We start from the raw sequence: 27,013 nt of genomic DNA, 5'->3' as shown, positions 1-27,013 counted from the left end.
CTGAATGAAATGTAATATTTTAGACATGAACAAGGCAAGGTTCAAGATTCAGTTTATTATCCCTTATACTCTAAAAACTACATTTCATAAAAAAATGCCTACACCGATGACTATACTTCATACAAACACATGAAGGAAAGCAATTAATATAATTCATTACAATACCTTGACAGAAAGGAGAAATGGCAGTAAGAAATAATAACTATGGGAAGAAAATGGGTCTGGCATAAATAATCCCTAAACCTGGAGAGTGGGACTGGGAGACACAGTAACAAAATCCTCACCTATCAAAAATAAGTATGAACTGACACTAAATACTGACACTTGAAAGAATGAAAACATTTTCCTTATTTCCTTCACAATGCTGCTGCTTCTGTACAGCACCATGATAGAATCATCCTTTGTAACTATGTTCTTAGAAAATTCCCTCTCTAAGCTTCCATCAGGGGTCAAAATTGCATATACTGTCCTTCTCCTGAGAACAAGCCACAGATCTCTCTCCCAGACCAGCTAAAGGGAAAAACTGAAAGCAAGAGACAATAAAAGACAGAAAAAAAAAGGCTTTCAGATAAAATGAGCTTTATAGAGGTTTGAAGAATACATCATTTTAATGATAAAATTGGAAAAAGTTCTTTTTTCTTTTAGAAAATGTGGACTTTTCAAAGTTGGTTATCTCAAACAGCTCAAATTTCTTAAGTGAATATCTCAATCCTTATTTTTTGCAAAATTATACAATCATTATTAAAAAGTGTAATTTGGAAATGTTGCTATTCCTGTAAATAAAAACAAAAAATACAGTTCTCTTGTATTCAGTATTTGACACTTATCTTAAGCTACTCATTACTAATTATAACATCATTCCATTATGAGTAAATGGTCTTGTAGTCACTGGATTTTATTTCACGAACTCAGAGACTTTCAGAAAAAAAAAAATCAATTTCTAATCATTTACATTATCCATTAACCATTAAATCTTCTAAATTAATTAACAGGAAAATCCCTCGATACTTCCAAATAATCAAGCTGTCAGTCAGCACTCTTACAAAATAACCTGCGCTGCCTTTCACAATCCCATTTTAACCTGTAAAAAAGGGATTCTTCTCCAGAAGCATCACTGACTGCTTTCACTCTTCCACTGCACAATCTGTTGTGAGGCAGACATCCAAAGTAATCTCAAAACAGTGGATGAGTGTTGATTTAAAGGTTAACTAGTCATCTTTTTTTTTTTCTCCCCCTGTCTTCTGGTGGAGTTGCTCAATTAACTTCCAAATATCACCTGAAATGCAGCCTCAGAGTCAACTTAGGGTGCAAAATAGAGAGCTGCTTCCCAGGGAACGTCAAGTCTGGTTCCCCGGCCTTGCACCCAGGCCTCTGGCGGAAGGCGACGGCAGGCTGGCTTAGTCAAAGAAACCCCAAAGGCACATCTGCATTAACAGTGGGGACAGTCCCCCTCGTCTTGCCCCCTCTAAGGGGGCCCGGCGCGCCAGCTCTGCTCGGGAAGCTGTGTTAGCCCTGGCCGAGCGCCGTCAAGCCGCCACCTCCGTGCTCTGAGCAGGGACAGAGGAGCACCCATCTGCACCTGTCAATCTAGTGACCACTTCATGCTGGTCTTCAAATTCTTTGGCACATCTACATCTCCTCTCTCAGACTAAACTTTCTGTACCATTTGCATCTAGCCATAGATGTCAGTCGTGCTTTGGACTTGTGCCTAAAATCCCACCTCAAGAACATTCCTATTATACAGTATTTTTCCCTTAAGAACCTTTTTGCCTTCCCATGAAACAGAAAAAGAAGATAATGACCAGATCCAGAATTTACTACTAAAATATTCACTGATACCAACACATCTTTTTTTTTTTTTTTTTTCCCCTAAAAAGTACAAACACTACAGCTTCACCAAGGCAACACTGCAGGATATGATTTGGTACACCAAGAGAGTTTCCTTCATGTCCCCTATTTCTTCGCCTTTTTTCTGGTTCTCTGCAATGGACTTCCAAATATACCCTACCCTTATGATCTCCTTATTTATTCATTTATCACCCTATCAAAATTAGGTGAGGGAGAGCATAGTTTTTTCAATTGGCTACAGCTACATCTTTTTGTTCCCAAGCTTTCCTTAAAATACTGATGTGTGATTAACATGACGTGTGATTACAACATATAGTTGTTCACGTACTACATAATATTCATATTCAACATTTAATCTGAAGACCCAACATACGCAATTTTGAACATATTGCGTAATTAGTTAAAAGTTATGCTTAGGTCCTGCAATAAGATTTGCTGGTTTCCTCTAATTCACATCCATCATTTCTCTCCACAAGTAAGAGCATCTACACTATTCATGACTTTTAGAGCAGAAATGTATTGCTAACTTGTTTCTTTTAGTTTTCTATGCAGTCCCTTGGAAATTATTTAGGACATCTCCCTAGCCCGTAAAGTTTATGTAGGTAGTTTTCTCCTAGGATTTCTGAAATCATCTTCAGAATTGCTAGCAAATTTTTGTTGTCTTTCTCATCATCTACAACATCTCCAATAAAAAGCATTTTTTATCTTTAGCTACAACAATCAGCATTAGATTTATTATACAGCTAACCATCCAGTAAAAAATACAGGAGTAGAGAGAGAGGAACAACAGAGGAATTTTAATATCTGGTTTCAGGTTCTCACTCACTTTTGCCGAATGCCCTTCCCAAACTCCTACAAAGAGACAGTGGTAGTTTTAGGCTGTTCATTTTCTTGAACAAGCCACATTGAAATAGTCTTTAAATTCCCTTTTGGAACTTATAAATAGCTGCAGCATAAAAAACCAGACATTTTAAGCTCTAAGAATAAATCTCCTTATCATCCAATATTTTTACTAGTCTTTTTTTCCATMGACTTTCAAAAAATATAACTTTTTTCACAGGGAGCAGAATTTTTCTATGAAAATGGCTGCTGATTACAGCACTTCTTCAACAACATTTGGCTTGAGGATTTGATATTTTGCAGATCAGCATAACTAAACTATGACTTTGGGCTGACACCTTCTATGATTCAGAATTTCTGGATTTATGAGGTGAACCATTTTTACACAGTAAATTGGCTGTAAAATCAGCAATTGCTGTTTGGAAACAGAATACAGCAGCAATTTCTGTAATAATTTTTAAGCCACAGAAGCACACAGTACTAAGTAACTGAAATGCAAAGGATGGGAATTGCTGATCCAGCTTGTCATCTATACAGAATACAAAAATTGGGTGACAAAATCCCATACTAAATAGAGCTTAAAGGAAAACAATACGTTTTATTTCACTAATTAATTTGGCCTGGTCGTAGCTTTGTGAGAGAGACAGTTACAGCCCAAATTACTACAAGCTATCGGCTCTAAAAAATGTTCTTAGGTGTTTACAGGGACCACTAACCTATAATCCTCCTAACCCTTTTAAAAAACATATTCCTTTATAATTATTAAAAATAGCTCAAAAAAAAAAAAAGGGGAACTTGATGGGAAGCAAGTGTAAAATACACAGTCTGAAAAAAATAAGGACCTTTCAATTACTTGAACATGAAATAGAAAACTTTAAAAAGGGAAAATTATGGGTGTTAAAGGTGAGGCTTTCCTCTGAATTGTAATCAAATGCAAATGGCACCTTTGTGTAAACAGTCTTTTGTCTGTTTGAGTTTCCAACATTTCTGACAAATTTTGCTGAACTTTTTTAGCTATTTTGATTCTGCTGAAAGTAATACTAAGCAAGTCAGCTCCACTCCATTTCACAAACATAATCCATACATCTCTTCACAACTTTTAGTTCCTTATTCCTAATTTTAGTTCCTTACACTGGGTACAACTCTACAGAAAGATAATACAGTGACTTTCAGTCAATCTTTAAAGAATGGAATGCTACAAAAAAATGGGCCAATCTTGCCAAAAGAACCATTTTGGTGACAACGTGCAATACAGGGTAGTCAAAAAGGTACCTGGAAACAAACAGTTTGCAGAACTGTGCTTATGATTTGATTGTACCTGAATCAGAAATTATTGATTCAAACTGTAACCTATGACATTTGCTTTTTCAGGTTAAACTAGAACTTTATAAGAACCTGCTCTTTTCAGAGCAACCTTTTTATTCATTAAGTATATATAAGTATAAATATCACCATCACATACTTCTGAAGTATCTACTTGAACAGTTACCCACGTATAGTCTTGAATACATTTCTATTTTAAATTTTAAATTTCTGGTCTGACCTGTTTTTAAACAGATGATTCATTCTTAAAAACTCTTTCAATAAAATAAAAGTTTTATTCATCAGAACATAGCCTGCACTTCTGTGAGCAAAATAAAGATTCTCCATACTTTCTAATATTTATCTGATTCTCAAAATACTAGCTGACAGTCAGGAGACCAATGTCAAAGGCTGTACCTGATCTACACAAGAACCACACACACACACACACACACAGAAATTATAAAAGAATGGATACATACCCTCCCTTTTTTTCATAACAAGACTTTTGTAGAGATTTCAGAGGGATTAACACCTACCCTGTGAAGGCTGGCATGTCTTTTTTTTTTTTTTTAATCAAGAAAAGCAAAGATGCTATACTGAAAGAAAATACATCTTGCATAGAATGCTGTAATAAACCATTGTTCTAACAAGTATATTAAAATCTCAAGTGAAAAACAAAGGTAATCTTTCCAGGATTTGGTGAAAATGTGCTAAAGACATTTACTGGGCAAGCTAAAAATTATTTGTATGCCAGTCAGCTCTTCTACTAAAAAGTCTGCTATTTTCTTCATAAAATTCCTCTTGCATCACTGCTAAGCTAAATGTTAGCCCTTTCACTGATTAACAGATTTTCTACAATATTAATATTTATCTTAAACATACATATACAYATACATACAAGTATTGGTACTGCAGAGATGGGGTATTATTCTACAAATAATTCTGGTTACATATAAGTTCCCATCTCCCCAACAAGCTCAAGATTTTGAAATCAAGAACACTTAAGAGTTCACAGTGAAAATGAAAAAAAGTACAGTATTATGATAAACCTTGTACAATGAATTGCAGATATGCAGTATAAATTACAATAATTGAAAATACTATCATCAGTATGCAAAATCAGAAAATTGTCAGGCCAGATATGCAATTACCTACATTTATGATGAAATGTCACTGTTACCTCCACAGTCCAAGGCAGCCACACTGCAAGCTCATGCTTAAGAGCATACTAAGAGCATTACTGCTGATATGCTACCACCTTTGAGAAAAATTTCCAAAGTTCCCTCTCATGCTCTTTTTCCAGCAATGAATGCTCTGCTCTGGCTACAGGTTTGCAGGGGAAAGCAGCAGAAATGGCAGGACCTGTAAGATACATCTAGCTACTCCTACAAATTGCACATCATAAGAGTGAAAATTTTAAGATGCAAAGGAATATAATCACTCAAAACAAAGTTTTAAAGTGCTAGTATAAGAATTAGATCAATAAATAATAATATGATTTTAACCTTCACTTTATAAATAAGTTTTATAATTCCTCAGACTGCAGCAAAAATATCTTCATCCTACAAGGAGTTAAGCAATGTATATACTCAGCCTTCATACTGCTTGTACTTTTTTCTAGTTAGTTTTTTCTGGTACATTTGCATTAAGAGAAACTATCCATATGTATTTTAATACTAATTTGCTGCTGCTGTTTCATTTGCTAAGCGATGTTTTGAAAACTAACATTTGCGAGAAAAAAAAAAATCACTCGTACGCAGGTTTAATTGTGTTTATACAAACAAACAAAAATGACTAGTGATACAAAGAGTTTTGGGGAGCCCTAGCAGGACAAAAGCTGCCTTTGTAGTTGGCCCAGAGCAGCCCTAAAGTCTTCAAGGTGACACTGTTGAGGAGGCAAGGGGGAAGTACCACATCAGCAGCAGGTGCAGAATGTTTAATCTAGCCTTGAATGGCCACCATTTCCAACACATGGCAATTGGGCTAACAGGATTGACATTAGGGGACTCGCTCAGCAAGTACTCCGGCCTCTGAATGGTGGAGGCTTCTCTCACCAGCTGCCTGAGTGTCAATCAGCTCAAGGCAAATGTTACAGAGGTCACAGTCTGGAGCTGGTTCTCTATGCCTGACATTTCTATCGGTTAGTCAGAGAGACAATGAAAGAGCTACAAAGCCCAGGAATTACCATAGTCCCATTCAGCAGCACAACAAAATGGAGGGGAGTGGGAAAGGCCTCCCAACACAAAATGATCAACAGGAGAACAACTCAACCTACCCTCCTCAAGAAAAACATCAGGAGAACTCAAGAGAAGGGAAGACTCTCAGACTACTAGTGAGATGCAGAGCCAGTAAAAACTCTGCAGAGGTAAGGTTAATCTCAGGCAAAGAAAAATTTTTAACTTATTACTCAAGTTTAATAAAGTTTATTTCCAAGCAAAACTGAATTTCTGGGCAATGCCTTTTTAATTTGAAAAGCCCAGACTTTTCAAAAACTCTAAAAGACAATTAGAAGTCATAGGAAAAGTTGCAGAACAGCAAAAATTAGGAGAATCATAATGTGGTTGTGCAAAATAATTATAATAGCTTTTAAGCCAGAAATCCATTGCAAGATGAGACAGAAACTTATCTAGGATAAAAATTTTAAGATCCAGAAATAAGTTCCTGGACAAAAAACTAAAACAGCCTTCCTGTTTGTAGTAATTGTCATTCTTCACATTTGTCTGGTAGGCAGTTAACAGCAATAAAAATTTTGCAAACAAAATTAAAATACATAAGATACTAGCATTTAGATGGGAAGCTGGATTTAAGTAATGTAAACAGGGCAACGTGATTTGAAGCCTGCTTTTGACTTTACTACTTTTGCAGTGTTAAATAAACTGCTTAACTTACTTTGCGTCTACATATTACCTTGAAGAAAGGGTTAGTAATTTTTATTTATTTTTATTTTATATATAGTATTTGAAGTCATGCACCATGCAAATGGTAGCATGAACTCCATTGCCAATATAGCCATAAAGTTTAAGAATAAATCTGCATGAAAAGCAGAAATACAAATGAACTTCAAAAGTTTGATTTTCTACAGAGATGGAAAATCAGAATGCAAAAATTATGATGAGATAGTTGTGAACAAATAGGAGAAACAGAACACTGACTGGCAACATAGTTTGTCCTGATTGGTTACACTGGAATTGTATTTTTAGGAGAATATTGTGAAATGAAAGCATAACTACATTACATCACAGTGCCATAGAGGACCATACATGTCAAGGCCACTTGGGAAAAGAAATACCAATTTATTAGCATGTCCTCATGTATCAATATATCACCTAGAAGAATTAATTGCACTATCACCTAAAAGAATTGAGTCCAAAATGCAACAACTCTTTGAAAGAATGAATACTTGGCAATAATGGCTTATCAGTTTAATAACAATGATTATATATTTTTTCAAATACTGTCCTTCATTTGTGATGATTTTAAAATTATCAGTAGCCTCTGCTTTGCCTTAAGAAAAGGGCACTAAAGCTCATGGTATCCAGACAGGTTTTGAAAGTGCACTCCCAAAAAGCAACTATATACCAAACCTGCATGATGTATTATATGTCAGACTGTGAGCATTTTGTCGGACATTTCTCACAGAAACTAAAACTGGATTTATTCAAGCTCTCCAACTAGAGCATTCTTAACATTTTAGTGTAAAATTCAAAGTAAACAGCCTACAATTCAAATTGTAGGCGAAAGAAAAATCTCTTTTCTCTCTAAATACTACACTGACACAAACTTACAAAAACATCAAATTCTAACACATGAAGAAAAAATAGAGCAGTTCAGTTGTTGTGGATTTGTTCGTCTTTGTAAGATTGTACAGTGTACTGTTTTTCTGCCTGTGCAGTGGTAAATAAAGCTTTATAGATTTGAGCATATGACATGTGATGTGCTGTAAAGTCAGTATCTGTGTAGGGTTTAGAAGGTGGGATTTTTTGTTTGGTTGTGAGGCTGACAGGAATGGGGGACTGAAACAGCTTGCAGGATTTACCTCTAAACCAATATTAACTGCCCAGAAATTAAACTCTGAAGGACAGTACCCCCATAGACTGTCCGCAATCACATCCTCTGGCAAGAATAGTGACACTCCAACTTCACCCTCAATCCTAAATGTTGATTTCATAGATACTCATACAACTCGTATATAGTTCTTATACAAAAGCAGAACTCAGGTTACTTTTCTTGATAAATATCACCAACGATAAAGGTGTATACGCATTTCAGAAACAGGCTGGGAAAATGTCTACAATGGGAACTCTTTTGAAAGCTACTGCTTTCTCATAATCCATTTCATTAGAAGAACAGTAGTATTGCAAACTGAAGCATCATCAAGTCAAAAAATGTCTAAGTGGAAATAAGTCAACCTCTTTGTATATTTGTGAAGACATTCTCAATTATAAACCCTACTGGTTTTCCTAATTAGGTCAGTGCGCAATGCAGTTAGTGCTTATCCACAACATTTAAGAGGCAGGCTCCAACTTTAACTGTTACCGATCATCCTCCAAATTTATGTCGGAATAAATTCTAACATCTAGAGTTTGATTTAAAATATTACTATTGCAATAGCAGCAATATGGATCAAAGCTTGGCTGTACCAGTTACTCTAAAAACATTATACAGACCTTCCCTGCTCCATGAAAAAGCAGACTGCATTTTTTCAAAGCACATTCATAACTCATTTACTGTACACGAAATTAGTCAAGAACCTCAAAGAACATCATTATTTACTTAATAAAGTCATACACACAAAATAGTACAGTAAAATACTCATGCAAAATCTGATTAAATCTGATTCTCCTTAATTCTGAGTGCTTTAATTTGCTACCTGAACTTTCATTAATCATTTCATCCACCATCTGGAGTTATTTTTCTACAGCACAGTACCACAACCTGCACCAAATGCACACCATGAAGCAAAGTCTGCTTGAGAATCTTGTGTGATTTCATGTACAGAATGATCCTCAGGGGTATGTTCTTCCCCAGCCATAAAGCCAGGATACTAATTACTATAAGACATCTTCATAAGAATAAAACAAATGTATTATAAAACTTTAAAATACCTATTTTATGTGGGTTAAAAATATTTACAGCCAACATACTCATGCTTCTGTTCTATCCCTTCCTACACGGCCTGGAGTCTTTGCCTCTCAATAATAAAAAGTTAGCGGTAAGAATGGTAAGATAAATTGCACATTAAATCTGTCACTGGACTTCGTTAAAATATTATCTTCACGAACTTCAGACTTGTGTTACTTCAGAGGGAGAGAGGGGAAAAGGAAGGTGACAAATTTGCACTGTTTTGTTTAAGAAGAGGAAAAGGAACTCTTCCTGGCAGGATGCTCTAAAAAGAGGTCTGGGATGCTACGAACGCCAGGGGCTGGGGGATGCTTGGGAAACCGCACACTGCCATGTAAAAACCTTACTTGCCTTGACAAGCAGATGTTTACAAGCCAGGCCTAAATCACTCATTCTTATTTTGTTTGGAGTTATTCCATACCTGGCAAGGATGCCTGTGCAATGGCCGCACGAAGTCACTTAGCTTTAGCGCAGCTCCTAGAAAGGGTCATTCGCATAGCAGAACCCCTCACCTCAGCTGGTGCCCTTGTTAACAGTCTCATTAGGGAGGCAAGGATCGAAAGTGATTAATCCGCCGTCACCCTCTTACCTCTAGAGACGGACCCCTGCAGAACAAGGCCGAGGCACATTGGCGGGGTCCGTGTGGGGCAGCTTCCACAGCCGCTGCCTGTGCTGCACCTGTTCTGCGTACCAGTTTGGAGGGCTGCACTCTCCAGGGCTGATAGGCTGGACACCTTTTGCAAGCACAAAGTTCATTTAAAATACGATTAAAAAATAGATCTATTGCCAAAGACACCATTTACAACTGTGGCTCATCACAGACTCCAAAAAAAAAAGGGGGGGGGAATCAGGGGAGAAGTATGTTTCAACATCACTAGCAACATAAACATCCTGCGACCATATCTAAGAGCATTAAAAGAAAACCAAAGCTCTTGTAAAAGTGGTAATTACTGCCTTCGCTTTAATTTTTCATTTTTTATGTGGACACACTGCTTTTTAAAAAAAAAAAAAAAGTCCTGAGGCTTACGAGTGGTACCTTGACAATTTATTTGCTGAATGTCATCACAGTAAATACCTTGTATATTCGACACTGATCCAGTACTCTGTTATACAGGAGCAGTAGACAGATTTCATCCACCAGAGCAACAATGATATTTCTTCAGGTTCTATATAGTTTTTATAAAACTATGTCAACTGTCATTCTTAGGAACCTTTTGTTTTTAGAGAATTACTACCTATCCTTAATGAGTTCCTTACTTAAAAGTCTTTCAACAAAGAGGTCCAGAGGAAAAAAATGTACATCAGCTGTATCACGTTAAATCACAACGCAAGTCAAACTGTACGGCTTTTGGAATAGTATTATCTTTGAGGAATAGTCAGTATAATTCTTTTTTAATATATTGTAAATTACTGGGTTCAAAGAAAACAATAACCCGAAATGGTACTTTTCAGGGCTGTAAAATAAATTCAGTGCTTCCAAAAGAGAAAAGTAATATACAAATCCCAAACCCAAAAGACACAAGAAATTAACTAAGATTTTACTTGAATGCCATACATCATATTAACTTTTATAAAGATGAAAAGTTACAACCAACTCGATAGTTAAGATGCATTTATCTTTCTCTATATGCATATGCATGTACACACACATACACACCCCCACACAGAGAAAATCATAATTTTAAGTTAAAAAATGAAAGCTAGAGAAAAAAACTGGCTGAAAAAATGTATTTGCCCAGATGTAAGTAAAAAAGGATCATACCATAAAACTATTACTATATGGGCTGCTGTAAATTCTTTTACATTAAACTCTTAAAGAGGAACAATAGGGCTAGAAAAACAGACATATGATGAATGTTTTCAAAATATTAATTAAATGGAACTGGTCATCAGTCAAAGTTACAAGTATTTGTTTAGTGTCTTTGCTGCATAAAGATTATTTTATATTGGAGAACTTGTGAAATTCTATTCCTACTCTCTAAGAAAATTTGATATCAATGTAATGGTAGAATTTGGGCTTTCATTTCCAGCAGAAAAAAAATAAAGCATTGTTTTTACATTGAGGAAGGGGATATTTTAACTGTTCAGCTAGACTCTTGCACATAGTCCTGAGTTAGACATCCCTTTAACATTCTACTTACTGCCATACTTACAATAAGTTCCATTAAAAAAATAAATTAAATGTACAGAAAACCTCACAGAAGAGGACAGCTAGAAAAAGTGAACATATAGTGGAAAATGCTTAAAAAAAAAGTTAATCTGAATTGAAACAGCTGAACAAAGATCATCACTATTTTAAGGAAGGATCTGTTTCAATATAAGATAAATAATGATCTAACATGGTGAATACAAAAGCCACAAACAAAATATTAAAAATGATCATAGTCAACATCAATAAAAAAGATCAAATTAATGACATTCTTATGACACTGCTTAAATAATCATAGCCTGTAAATGTTTTATTCGACATGACCTATTAATAAATAATATTTTAGTCAGTTGTAATAACTGTTTTCAGTATTTCTGTTTTATGATGACAACACTGTATCATTAAAATGAATCAATTATTTTTATCATCAGCTGATATCAGTTGAACATTAGTACTACAGACAGTGCTAAAGTCAGTATAAATATCATCATGCATGAAACAGGGCTGTCAAATCTTGAAAATCCTGTATCTTTGATCTCAACCATGCATGATGTGGAAGGTGCATATTCCACATGAGTAACTTCTATATTCCATGGAAAAGCCTTGTCTTATCATCATTCAGGAACTCATTCCAGAAGACTCAGTTGTATCACTCCCAAAGCTGGAGGAAGAGTTGGGATTCAAAACACAGACTCAGTTACAGAGGGTCAACACAAACTCAATCACCTGTGCACTGAAGCATTGTGAATGTTTTCTGTCTCTATTTTTCAAATGATTTTTAGCGTAAACAGAACATTTACTTATTAACCAAGTATATATATTCTTAAAGCAAACTTGAAATGGCAATGAGTTAGGAAACAAATATTAAAATAAGTGATATTTAATAGGTTAAAATTTTTAAGCATTCAAATTCATCACAACCAAGCAACAGTATAAGACCACAGCACTATTAAATAAAACTCTAGCCATCTTTCACAGCTAGAAGAGTAATTAAACTAATCACTGTCAAAAAAAAAAAAAAAGAGAAAAAGAAAAAGAAATGAAGATTAAGTTGTTTTCTCTCATGTATCAACAATCATTTACACCCAGGCTTCATTATCTGTTCTCCCCTCCAAAGCAACCTGAAGTCTCCCTGCCTTTGGCATCACGGAGATTGGGGCTTCAAGAAGCACACAATATAACAGGTTAAGCTATCTGTGCTGATTTCTCCCTTTCCTAAGAGGATTAGAATTGCAATATGGTATAACAAATGGTTGTGAATAAGCAAGATGGTACACCTGGACCTGACCAAAAATAATAATCAAATTGAATAGCCTCAAAACAGGTTTTCTTCTCTCTTCAAATGTTGCTGAGGTAAAAGGAAACAAGTTATAATCCCAGAATTAAAAATAAGTATGAAAATCACCTATGCTTTGACATGTTTAAAAAATACTAATATCTTGCAAGCTAAAAAAAGTAAATCAAAATAAAAGGTTTTTACTGCTGTATTTGTTTTTTTCTCAGGAGAAATCACTAAAAAGGAATAATCCCATTAAACTACTGTCAGTAGTTCCTAATGACATATTTCACTCTACTAAATGTACTTTCACTGTTTAATTTTATGTGGGAGCATTTTTTTTGCAATAAATATATCCCATGCACCTTTTTTTCTAAATGGAACATAAAGCAAATTGCCTGGGATGGGTGATAATCATAATAATAATAATAAAAAAACCCAACACCATTTATTAATTTTGTATAAGTTATCCTCCACCCTAGAGATTCCTTGGAGGGGAAGAACATGTCTGAATTTCACCACACAGAGCCACAGGCACAAAGTGAGAGAAACTAAACAAGCACATCCTGAAGGGAGAAAAAATGCCTGCAGCAGCAAACGACCTACTATATACCTCACTCACAGGTTTTTGATGTTATAATTTGTTAATTTCAGGAAAAAGAGACAATTACCAACAGTTTCAGTTTATTCTAGCAGAACTATTAAACTTTCTTAAGTTTTTGATCAAAAATGACATATATTGTTCAAAAGATCTGTGTATTTTCAAAAGATTACAATCCTGAGTAAATTTGCATGACAAAGTCTTTGCCAGATCTATTTCCTTATTACCTGAAGTAGCAATGTGCATTATTAGAATGGTACTAAACTATTTAAGGATAAAGCATCTCACATTTTGTATGTGAATACCTATGCATTAAAGTTAATATTTTCTAGCTCAATGCACAGTAAGCAAAAGATAATTTTATTCAAATATGCATTTCATGGTATGAATAAGGAAATATTCATCTCCCTATTGAATTAATAAGTCTTTTAAGTAATGGTTCATTTGAAAAATAAACAGGGTATTGGCAGTTTAGTATAATACTAAACACACACATGTCATACCTATACTGACACACATATGTAATACTATTTCTGTGATATATATTACAAGGAATATAATTTACACATTATAATGCATTACATTAGTTAGGTGTTAGTTTAAACATCTGTACATCTAATAAATATGACAAAACACCTCTTTAAATTTTGTTTAAAAAAATTAGATATTAAAAACTGTGAAATCCTAGTGAGTTAACTTTTTTAAAAGATAAGTATACCAAAAATGTACATCACTATTTCTTGACAGTAAAATGGATACAAATTTAATGATGTAACCAGACGCACTATGAAAGAATACTTTTATAAGTTTCATTATTTTAATGTATATAATCAAAGTAAGATAAAATTGATTAACTAGCATTACAGTTGCACTCTATCCTGAATGAATATGCTCAGAATAAACAGAAAACAAGGTGCTGGCTACTGTTCTGTTTTTTTTTCATAAAGTAAAACAAAAGTAATAATTTAAGAATAGTATACCAATTAATGAACAATTAAAAGTTCATTCCATCCTAAATGAATGTAATTTTAATAAGTTAAAATTATGCCTTTAAAACTATATTCCATGAGGAATAAAAATGCTTAAAAATCCATACTCCTTAGTATTGTGCCACTCACAAGTCTGTATTACCACAACTATTGACAAGACCACCCCAGCAGAAAAGTTACCGAAAAAACATGAAAGCTCTTTTGTATTTATTTTAAAACCTTAACTGCATGATCATATAAGCATTGTCACAGCTTTTGTACTCAAAGAAAGAACAAAGTTCCCATCCTAAATGGTACCGTCCTGTGAAGGTATTGCTGTGTTGGGTAAGCTAAACTGCTGCCCTAGCAAAATTTACTTGACTAGCCCCAGCCTTGAAATGTGAGATACAATCATTCTGTAGCAAATCAGCTGAAATAAAAAGATATTCTGATTTACTGCATTAAGTACCAGTCTATCTGCTCAGATGTGAGTAACAGTGAAGCTATAACACTTCCACATACTCAGATTCTCTGAATCAAACCAATACTGGATTAGAACTTTATTTACCTCTAAACAGGATTCTTAAGAAGTGGCCTGTATAATCGAACTCACAAATAACTGCTCCATTTCCAACTACAGTCATACCAATAGGTATTTATCCATTTCTATTATAAATGCCATACACATTGCCAATTTAAAATAAACAATATATTGAAGATCCACAATATAACAGAAAGAGTTTCATCTCACACTTTTGAGCAATTAAAAGATCACAATCCCACCACCAGCTTCTCACAGATAGATCCTTGAACCTTCTCCACATAAGCACGGTAATAGGTGTTCATCTATCCAATTGCTGAATGGAGCCAAATCAACACAAGTTTTATGTTTTAAATAAAACCCTGCATGCATAATAAACCCTATCAGATAAACTAATCTATTCAGGAAGTACAAGTGTCATTTAGATATAATCCAGAAGAAAACTTTAAAGCTGTATTTATGAAAATTTTTCATGACATATTCACTAAAGTCTTGTTCAGTTACTGTCCAGAGCTGTCAGTGATTCTACTTCCTTTAAGAAGAATGAAAAGTACAAATAAATAAATAATTAACAACGGCCAGGACTCTTATACTAAACCTATCATACACAACTTGTCAATAATTTGTATAGCATGCATATACTATAGAGCGTATTCAAAGCATCACTTTCAATCAGGTCTTGTATTTCAAAATAGCTCCTTTACAAAAATCATGTGACACAAAAAAGTCAAGAAAACCAAAAATTTCCCATAAAACTAGAAATTGTAAAAGACAAGAATTAAGACAAAGTGATATGAATTTCATTTCGTAATAGTACTGTTCATCTATACAGAAATCAACTGGCTTCCCATTACCCTAAGCATGGGACATTCATTTCATGCTCTACTTAGTTCTTCTAATTGTTAGAAAGAATTTTTAGTTAACGTATATTATATATTTTAAGCTTATCTAGTAGGGATGAAAGTTCAAGATGTTTTTTGTAGAACTAAAAATGACTATTTGCAGAGTGTGGAGGCTGGAAAAGAGAAAGCTAGCAAATATAATGCTATATTTTTATGTAGAATTTTATCTCCATTCTTACAATTATTAGACCACACAAAAAATAACGGTCTGCAAATTTAATCTATGCGCTTAAGTATGTGACATCATTTTTGAAGCAACAGTGAACACAGTTAAGCAAAAGCTCATAGGTTAAAAAACAAAAGGGAGGGAAAATACAATGCAAGTGCAAACCCAATCTATCTCTAATCTTTTCTTTTTAAACCTAGGCTACTCAAGAATCTTCAACTAATTATTCCATTTTATTGATAGCATTTTTCCCAAGGGAAGTTATTCAAAAAGTTTAACCCTCGAGCAAGTCATGGCTTCTCCTGCCTTTGAAAGTGTCAAGTGCATTGATTATAACTGCAGGAAGCGCTACCTTCTACCCAGAGAATCTCACCCCGCAAAATCTTAAACACTGTCTCTCTCCCGAAATGGCTTTGATTCAGCAATTCAGACCGCTTCAGCTGATATTAAAGGCAGAAGCACCACAGAAAAGGGATCAGCAGTTAAAACGAAATACAAAGAGTAAAAAAACCCAGATCTTGGATATAGTAGCACAAAGCTTGAGAGAAAAGCAGATTTGAAAAAGACAGAGTGACTAAAAAAAGAACAACATGACAGAAATTAAACAAGATTTTTATGTTCGCCTTCTATGCATTTAAACTCATCTCAACCTCTATTGAAATTCTGATCATACCCAAACCCCAAGGCTTTTGACATACTTTCAAAAATCCACACCCCCTCTTTCTCTTTTCTAAGTCTCCAGAGTCACTGCTAGGTATCCAACAAGTTGAAGGGAGAAAGGAGGAAGAAGAAGAAGAAGAAGAAAAAAAAAAGAATTCTAATCTGCATATGATAAAAAGGCCATTTATACTCATATTAAACTTTGTTGTTAAAATGATCATGATCAATTGTAAATATTCAGTATGTGGTTTTATTCCCCTACTTAGCCAGTGAAAAGAAAGCTTAAATGATTTGGAAAGAAAATCATCTTTTCAAGTCACATACATACAAATAGTCTCAATAGTGTTTTTCTTAGGTCAGTGGCAAAGTAAAAGAAAACCAACACAAGGTGCTACATGGTACTACAGCAAGCCAGTCACTAGAATAAAAGACGACAAAGCATTCCTTAATTAACTTTATATTACCAAAATCATGTGGCACAGAAAAATGTAAGAATGTAGATAGAAACAATTATTACAACACGGATTACATATATCTACACCCATCTTAGAAACGATGCGCAAAATTCCAAAGGATAATTGGATTTCCCGAACTGCAAGTGTTTTTTTTCCAGTTCAGTCATGACAGGGCCAGAAGGTAACAATACAGCTGCCGTGATGCAACAAGCAGACCTGTCTTCTGTCAAGAGTTGAAACCATAAAGGAATAAGCTGTCGTTAGCAACCTCTCTCCAAACAGTAGAGCTGTCATCTCATTATTTTCCTTTGCCGGCATGGGGGCTGGTGTGGGCTTATACACCCTGTCAGTTCAATATTAGGCTAAGCTTTTAACCTGTTCTTCAGTTTCTGACTCAATAAATCTTCGCTAGAGCTTATTATGTAATATTACATATTTTGTGATCGATTAATATTACTTCCAAATACCTATGCAATTTTTCCTTCTATCTACTTGGTGATAAGAATTTCAAATCAGTATTTGAGAGATTATTAATTTCTCATTAGATATTAAAAAGATATTAAGTATATTGTTTTTCATTTTCTTTTTGGAGTATTTTTTTTGTCAATTATACATGATAATTCACTTAGTAATACATTGTAATTTGTGTTTATATATTCAGAAATATCTCAAAAGATCATACAGCTAGTTATTCCTAATGTAAGTTTTCTTAACATTATCTGCACAAAAAACAGAAGATGTAAAAAATAAGATTTCTCTATTTTCTAGGTAATTTTAATTGTACAGTCTACCAAAACGAACAAAAGCAAATATATATACCAGAGTCAGATAACTACTACCTGAAAGAAAATGATGTACCACATTATCGCTTGTTTTAGTAAAACTCTGCTTCCAGTAAAATGTTAGAATGCCCAAATAAGATCATGATTACTATGGTGCTGTACCCGACTATTAATAAATAAATGTAGTCTTTTAACTTCTTTCTGCAACAATACGCCTAGAAAAAAACATGAGTATAAATATTAGCATGCCAAATAAATACTGTCATAGCAGCGAAATGTCGGCCCTGATTTTTCAGGAAAGTGTCACTTCCCCATCTTAATAATATTATGTTAATTACATACAAGCTATAAGACAAGCTCTAAAACTTAGGTTCTTAAAATACGGCCACTAACACCAAGGGGAATTGCTTAACTGTATATTCTACTTACAAAGTCTGGATCTGTCTATCAACTACTTCATTTTCTAGATCAACTGCATTAAGCAGTGCGGTAAGCTGATGTCCTCTTTAGTCCCCAGAGGAAATGTTTCAAAGATAGAGTACTCCAAAACTGCTTTCAATGTCCAAACTTAGGCAAGCTGAGCTCCCATTTCCCCAAGGAGCAAACTTCCTCCTTAAGGAGATCAACTCCAGTTTCCCATTGCCTAACACTCAGCAGACTTCAAAGCACAGAATCCACTTCTCTAACCATTACAGAAGGAACACCACTGCAAGAAGCAGTAGCCAACTTTTGCATCCTTTCTCTCTTGTTCGTATGTATCACTTCACAATATATATATGGTATCATTTGTACATCTCCTGAGTATTTAGATTACCATCCATGCTCTTATCTCTCATTATAACAAACCAGACAAAGGTACTCATAACCTACTCCTAAAAGGCTGATGGCCGAGGTCCTCATGTGGAGTGAGGGAGCCCTGGACTACCTAAATAAAATCAGAAACTTAAATCCTTACTTTGTGACACCCTGAGTAAATGCCCTCATCACTGAAGTAAAGAATTTATCTCTGTCTGTCATTATCTCATGCTGAAGCTGCTCCAGTCACTGCATATATGACTGGATAATAAGTGAGGGGAAAAATGATCGACTATGGACAGTGAATGAAACATTTACTCAAAATGTAGAAGACCCAGATCAAAATTCCAGCTCTGATTAATATTTATTTATTTTTAAGAAGTAGAGCATCTTCAGTGTGGAATTAAATAATCTGCTCCTTCTCCACAGAAAGGATTCAAACTTCAGTTTCTGGCACCTCAAGATGACTGCTCCTATCAAAACCTCAGTACTTCCCAATGAAGACAACTTCAGTGAAAAAGTTCTATCTGGTACTTCTGTAAAGAACTTTTTTTAAAAAAAAACGTAATTGTATAATATTTATTTGGTACTGTATTTATAACAAATTGCCATATTTTTATTTAATATATGTTTATATATGCATTTCTTAGAATTTTAATTAAGCCTTTCTTACCTTTCTTAAGTTTTATATTTATCACATCTGCCTTTTTTATACRTTTTTTCTAAAGTAGATCTTTTCCTACCCTGTTTTAATGTATTTACACATTTCTGTCTCTCACATTCTATAAACTTTTCTCCCTCCTCCTTTTCTTACAATCTGTTCTCTATCTTGTCTCTTGTATGTAATCTTTTTCTTTCCTATTTCTTAGAAAATCTCTTTCACACTATCAAACTTCATATTTCTAATTTAACCCATTAGTCTTACCTTCTTTACATAAAATCTTGTAAACTATTCACAGCATTCCCACCACCTATTACACAAAAGCTTGAATCTACTAAATACAGTTTGACATAAAAGACGGAGGAAGAAGCACTATCTACAGGAGCCACTCAGATGAAAAGAAAAACACATTTTTTTAAACTCTGTATCAGCCCCAAGCCATTAGCAGCCAGATAAATTGTCCTCTTATTTCCTACCTTCTGTAAGAGAAAAGGAGCCACCCCCTCTTTTTTTTCTTTTTCTTTTCTTTTTTTTTTTTTTTTAAAAGTGCTGTGCTGGACAGAAAGACTTTCTCCAATTTTTTCTTCCTTTAGCTTCATGGTTAGAACGGCAGTATCACTACTTACTGCTAAATTCACTGTGCAGCTGCTGTGTCCATCTCCTCTCTAGTGATACCTCCAGTTTGTGCGGCCCTATTGCTTTTCCATTTTTCCAAGGAATGAACTGAAATGTACTTGTGGTAGATTCATTGCTCTCCACATTGAAAAGTAGCAGAGAAAATCATACAGTTTTGACCTACCTAGAGGGTTTTTTTTGCTTGTTTGTTTCAAGGAAAGCAGCAGTGTTGGAAATGTCTGCCAGTTGAGAAAGATACCTGAACTAGTTTCTGAACAAAAGACATTTAACACTACTGTTGCAGGTTATTTTTTGTTTTTACAAATGAAAACCTAATCTGCAGAAACTGTTTAAAGCAACCTGCATATAGTTCACCCTCACAACAGATCAGTGGATTTTTCAAACCCTGTATACTATTATCCACTTCAAATTCACACAGTATACTAAAAAAAATAACAAAAACAAAAAACCCATGTTCTTCTGTCATCAGCATGGTCATCTAATGCTTTAATAAGGTGTTCCGATCTTATTCAAGGATGAGACCTCTTCTTAGAAGAAACAGTGGAAGATCACGGAAAATAATTCCTTAATTCAAACTGGCAACATACTAGAGACGGAAGTGCCTAAATCAACTAGTGGACCGACCACCATAAAACCCAGAAAAGGATATGCTTTTAATTATCATTAACTAAAAGTCCTTATTCTTACTCTACCATAATTTCCTGTACTTGAGTAACTTACGTAATCCATACATGAAGACGACATGATACAAGCATGTAGCTATCTCTATTATATTTCTTTTAGTCATAACATAATGAGTCCAAATTTCTTCAGTGAGGCTGGACTTCTGTAAAAATGTTTTCTTATCTAATGATATAATTCTCACTACAGTGATTAAAGGATATCAAAAACATCAACACATTTACTGTAATACAGTTGAATACTATCTAATGTTCACTTTACATGAAAAAATCCATTGCAAATGGTACGTGTGCTAAACATGTAATGCATTTACCAGAATTTTAAGATGAGGGGGGAAAAAAAAAGAAAGACAGAGTTGTGGTTTTTATGGTATCTGGAATTATTGGAGTAAAGAAAACTATAAATTTAAAAACCATGTTAAGAAATAAGGAAATCAAAAGATAAGAGCATAACATCTGATGTCCTGATGTGATTGAAAGATTACTGCATTTATTTAGATATTTCTCATTAAACTTTAGGTTTTTTTCTTGTATTTTTCATTAAAAAATGAAGAAATACAAAATCTTTTTTAAGGATATATATTCAAGGCACTACAGGCCTGCTGTTACGCTGACACAACCACTGGATAAAATAACTAAATACACACAGAACAGGAAACAGAAGCTAAAACTCCCATCTCCTAAAAATATGCTCTTCAAGATGGTCAGGTAGCTTAGGCATAGTAACCCTAACAGTTTTGAATGCTTAACCTCTCTGGTTAGGCAAGACACCGGTATCTCTAGGAAAGAGCAAAAATGTAGGTATGTCAGCACTGTAACAAAAATTTAAGTGGCTACAGCTCCTCAACTTTCTTGGGAAGAATTTTGGAACTTGCACTCTAGAAATTAATTTCATATACTCCACCTACCATATACTTATATTATACTTTATAACCCTGAAGTATTTTTGGATCTGCCTCTGAGTCTTGATTTAAAATGTACAAAAACTTTATGTTAAACGAAGACAAGCATCACTGTCATAAGACCTGGTTTCTTTTTTACACAAATTGTAATCTGCTACTTTGTTAATGAATAATACAAAACAAAAATAATTTAATAGCCCAAGGCTTTAATATGTTTTCTTTCTTTGCTTTATTGAAAAAAAAGAAAATGTTTGAAGATAACTATTTTCTATACAGAGCACTTTAAAGGCTACTGCAAAAAAATTCAGCTGAATTTAGAAAACCATGTATAACTGACAGTGACAAAGCCAATACCTATATTAAAGCATTAGCTTAACTTGGTGAATATAACAGGAGAAATAGTGAATCTTAAACAGGTTTTTCAAATATTTGTTACAGATAGTTTCATTTAGGTAACAGGATGAAAGAGATTAATTATACTTACTAAGTTATGATAAAAATATTACGCAAATCGTGCAGTCTCTCACATGTTACTGCATATTACAGCACAACACGACATAGAGATGTAAATATAAAAGGACAGTGTCCATAAAATGTAAATGTTTTCTACTGTCAAGTATTGATAGGTGAATCAGAACGAATCATTATTCAGTGCAAAACTGAAAAAGCCTGTGCCTCTAACAAATTCAGTACAAGCCTAATAAGAAAGCCCGCTGTTATCATGAAAGCTCATGTTATCATGAGATTACAACAGACATTGAGTGAGAATACATACAAATCTAATGAAATGTAAAATAAAACACTTCAAATCATAACAAATTTCTGTAGTGCCTTCTATTGTGTCTCATCTCCTGTTAAGGGCTCTTGTCACGTTAGCTGCCATATTAAACTACATGGCAGTGCCGCCAAAACAATATGACATACAACTAAGATTTTTTTTTACTGCAAGAGAAGAACTTGTTTCTAGTTGACAAAAGTTCTGGAAAAAAAAAAAAGGCAAAAAAAAAAGCGCTATCATTCCTGAAGAAAATGAACACATGGGGAAACACTGAACACATTAACAAATTAAAACATCAGAGATGTACTGTATAGCTCTTCATATACACACACACAAACATACACACATACACTTCCACTTACCTCAGTAGCTCTCTTTATATATGGTATCTGTGTGCCACTGTCCAGATCCTCATTAATGATAAGTCTCCTAGCCCACTGACCTGCTCTGACAACACCGCTACCATGAATCAGGACCAACAGTTTGTCTGTATTTGTTAATGCATCCTCACTCATAAAGATAAAACTCTTTGGTTCACTCTCAGTYGCATCTACCTGCAATTATAACCAATACACATTTTTATGCATCAATAAACATTTTTGAAAGAACACCTGTAGTTATAAAGTTAGCCATCAGAATTGATACCAAAACTTTCATTGGTTAACAACTATTTGTACGTACATTATATAGACTAATGCATGCCCAGCGCTAAATAGAAATAATGCAGAACCTAATATCTGCACAATGTAACTTTGAGAATAAAAATATACCACAGTTTAGAACAGTTATCCAAGGGAGATTTAAATTTACTACATCAAACAGAAGTGGCAAAAAGTATGATAAAGATTTAAAACTTCAGTTGTTTACATAAATTTACTGGCAAAAAGAAAGTCCATAAAAGAACAATTGAGGAGAAAAAAAAAAAAGAAGTAATTTGTCACCTCTGATAGGCCTGAAGCAACAATAAAGGTCTTATATAACGTGAAAGAAATCCTAAAGTGTTTCATCTCAGCCACCTCAACATAAATACCCAATCAGCTACATATGAACCAGTACTGTAAATTTGTCCATTATAAATTTAATAGGATAGACCTAATAAAATAAAGAAAATGCAATTTTGGACTAAATAATGGCTTCACTAAGAGCTCTGCACCAGGGTGAATGCTTTGCTGTTTTGCTTTAGGAGGAGATCAACAAGCAGCTTTGATACTCAGCAAGTCATAATCTACTTCTAAATTTTGTTCTTATTCTACAGAATAAGCAGTGCTTTTTTGTTGTTTGTTTTGTTTTATTTTAAGTCTATACCTGGTTTAGCAAACCTGGCTCAAGGCAAAAGAACTAGACTGGTCTAAACACTGCAAAGGCAGAGAGAAACAGCCTATCTAGCCCTTTTAACTTTTCTCACATTTGAATAAAATAAAGAACAGAGTAGACAAATGTTCAGCCTTCAGACTTCTTTAATGCAAGTAAGTATTACCTCATATATATATTTTTTAAACAAAGTCAATGACGCTACTTGAACAAAAAGAATTCCTAACTGGAATAGTGCTCATTTGATCATATCTGTGTTCAGCATCTGCCACAGAACTGAAGACCTCATTCCCTACTCCAAAACGTCATAGCATCTCAGGCACCTCAGCTTTCACTCTCTACCATGCAAAATGTACTTTTCTTCTCTCATGCTTTGTGAGAAAACAGGAAATACATGCTAAAAAATACACTGCTGAAAAGAGCACAACAGGTACCACACTGGGGATACAGTCAGATCATGTTGCACCTTCTGAAGTTGCTGTATCGATACCTTAAAACTTGCAGTGGCAGACACAAAAATCTGAACAATATTAAATCGCAAACAGTCCTTAGTAAGATGTAATTCAGTTTTGCACATAAACTGAATACTTAAAATGCTATAGTTAAGAAAAAACATTGCAAATTCATTTTTTCAGATAAAGATATAATTTAGCTGTATATTTTACTATTTTAAAAACTAACTTTTAAAAACTAAATTTTAATACAGGAAATACTAGCACTTAGTAATCATATGTACTAGAAGATACATTATAACTAGTTCACACTTCTGAAAGTATGTTAATTTAAAACAGTTAAAAATGTCTACCAAGCTGATGAAAAGAAATAACCCTTCATTCCCTTCCTCAACTTAATTACATTTGGAAACTTTTCTTCAAGCCAATTTACCTTCAAACAGTAGTAATTCATTAAATCAAACTTTCACTAAAGAATGCACATAAAGGTCACTCTTGTGCACAACCTCACTTTATTGACAAATCAATGTAGAATACCGTTTAGGGCTAGACATACTGATACCACATAAAATAATTTATATTTATTAACAAATTTTTGTTCTGGACCTACTCATGAACACTTATCTCTGATCCTTTGTTTAAATACAAATTGAATATATTCAGTAAAATGCTGAACTTCAATTTGATATATTAACAATTTGATTCAACATTGCTATTCACATGAGATAACAGTCTTCCAATAATTTGTAGCAAGGAATGTCAAATCAATCTAAATTCTGTTGATAATTTACTGAAGATACAAAGTTTAATTTTCCATTTCTCAGGTTTATTTTTCCAATGTACAACTATACCTTAAGTTTTATGAAAGTCTACAATTATGATCAATCCTCTGATGAGTTATGTGCTCTACAGACATTATGAAATACTTAAGGTTTCCAAATAGTGAATTAATTTTTCCATAAGAGTTCCATCTCAGATGTTCATGAGCTGTCACACGACCAGTCTATATCATATTTCAACAGCATAATTAGTATTTTGCATAGCTGTTATCAATATATAAGGTAGCATCAAAGTATGCTTGAAACCTTATCTTAATCTCATGTTCATGCTACTGTGCCGACTTTATGATACAATTTTCAGTTCTTCGCTATTACTAGCCCAAAATGCACAAAACCTGACTGGGTTCTAGAGGTCTTTTATTTTGTACATTGGATGTTTTAAACTTTAAGATTGAACTTCAAGATTTTAAAGGGAAACATAAAAACTAATGTTTTTTGTACCCCAGTTAAGAAACACAATAAAAATCATGAGTTTGGACCCTGCAAACAGGTGAAATGAGTGTAACTGTTGTGATTGGAAAAAAGAGCATGGCAAATAAACGGAATATTGAAAAGACTCAAAAAGATCATAATTGTGAGCAGGTTGTGGAGGAAGAAAACTGCTCATTTGCTTCTGGAGAGGTAAGAAAATCTTCCGTTATGTGATCCTACATAAGGCTTGCTAACTCATTTCTGTTAATCTTCACAATATTGAATATTCTGATTTACAATTTTTCACTCAAAATAGCAAAAAATGAAAACTGCTGATCAATGCTACAAACAACTAATTAGCATTTGGTGATTACCACAGCTAACTCGACACACCTAAAACAGGTGGAATTCTTAGAAAACAGGTATTGACTGGACTTAAGTGACAAAACAGCCAAAAGGGATAAGCAGTGGAGATAAGAGACTATTGTTTCTCAAAGAAAAGTAGTTCTTGGCTTTCTAGTAGATCAAGAGAACTAGTGAATGAAGTTTTAGCTATTGAAGTGAAAGAGCAAAGCATTGATAAGTTAGAAGATTCTGCAAAGTGAGACCTTTTAGTGCCTTCCTCAATAAAATGTGTTAGTAACTATTTAAACTTCTATTTCAGGCCTTCCCAGAATCTGTTAAAGATGCATTTAATTCAGAAGCACCCTCTATTTGTCCTCAACAGCTAAAGAACAGCAAAGATCAATCACTGATTACACCATTAAAAAATGGAGAAATACAAAGGCTTCATCTAGATAAAAAGAAATTGCAGTCTTCTTTATATTAATAATATAACCTTCAGTGGAGCACAAAATGAGAAATTTAAAAGAAATAACTGAACTGCTTCTCCCTGAATATGAGTCTCCTCATTTAAATTTTCAAGTCCACTAGTAGATGTTGAACATCAAGAGAACTACAATACTTTACACTAACAATAACACAATGTACATCTCAGCCCCCTTGGAGAAGAAAAGATTTGGATTTAAATTTTGTCATAGATGTAACATACTAAAATAATGGACAAGCTTTCCTGATTTTATAGCTGAAGCTCTTTGATTTTACATCTGAAAAGAAATTTACAAATTTTTGTGACCAAAACTGAAGCTGCCACCTGAGAACTCGAAATACAGACAGCAGAGCAGGACTTTTGCACAGGAGGTGGAAATTAAGAAAGATGAGAGAACCTGCAATGCTGTCATCTTAAACCTCTGATGTGTAGGATTTCAGTACACTACTAAAATCTTGCTGGGGGGGGGGGGAATCAAAAACCTCAGGAACCACCCCCCTTAATATAGTCCTAAAACAATTCACGTATTCAAGCATCATTATGCACCCTATCAACTTCATGATCAACTGACAGAAAAAGGAAGATCAATACACCAACTTTCTGATCATCTGTGATAAAGTGCAGAAAAAAATGTTTCYCTACTTGTTTTGTAATGCATTTATATAAGGCCATACATACAAATAGCCACACTGGTCAGATTACAGGTCCCAGGATCCCATTTCTGACAAACGGCAGATTGCTTAGGGGAACAGTATGAGAACAGGCTGGATATAGAGTGATTCCTCTCTGTTTTTGGCAACCAGTAACGTTGGAGTTTCCTGAGTCAGAACTCATATCTAGACATGCATGTATAATAGTTCAATGGACCTAGCCCACTTTAATTTTGTCAAATGGTTTTTTTGAATCCATTTGTACCTTTCTTCTTGATAGTTTTCTGTGGCAATGAGTTCCACAATATAATTGGGTCATACCTGAAAAAAGTACTTCCTCTCTCTCACTAGAGATCTCCTGCCTGATAATTTAAATTTGATGCCCCTTAGCTTCTGTATTATGAAAAAAGTGAATAACTATTCCCTATTCATCTTCTCTACACCTTTCATGATTT

The 27,013-nt window shown here is 34.2% G+C and overlaps 1 protein-coding gene across 10 annotated transcripts in view; it reads right to left on the bottom strand.

Moving 5' to 3' along the window:
- The window catches only part of FAM172A (family with sequence similarity 172 member A), a 302,076-nt gene that overhangs the window by 217,540 nt on the left and 57,523 nt on the right, over positions 1–27,013 (bottom strand). For 9 of the 10 annotated variants that reach the window (XM_026072624.1, XM_026072625.1, XM_026072627.1 and 6 more), the window contains one exon: positions 22,429–22,620. The exons of the other annotated variant lie outside the window; for it this stretch is intronic. In XM_026072624.1, the coding sequence (XP_025928409.1) occupies positions 22,429–22,620 (192 nt within the window). The remainder of the gene's footprint in view (positions 1–22,428; positions 22,621–27,013) is intronic. 10 annotated transcript variants of the gene reach the window in all.

This window comes from Apteryx rowi, unplaced genomic scaffold (genome assembly GCF_003343035.1).
Source record: "Apteryx rowi isolate R43461 unplaced genomic scaffold, aptRow1 scaffold_345, whole genome shotgun sequence".
Lineage (NCBI taxonomy): Eukaryota > Metazoa > Chordata > Aves > Apterygiformes > Apterygidae > Apteryx > Apteryx rowi.
Note: the sequence above shows the minus strand (reverse complement) of the source record. Positions and strands in the feature narration are given on the sequence as shown.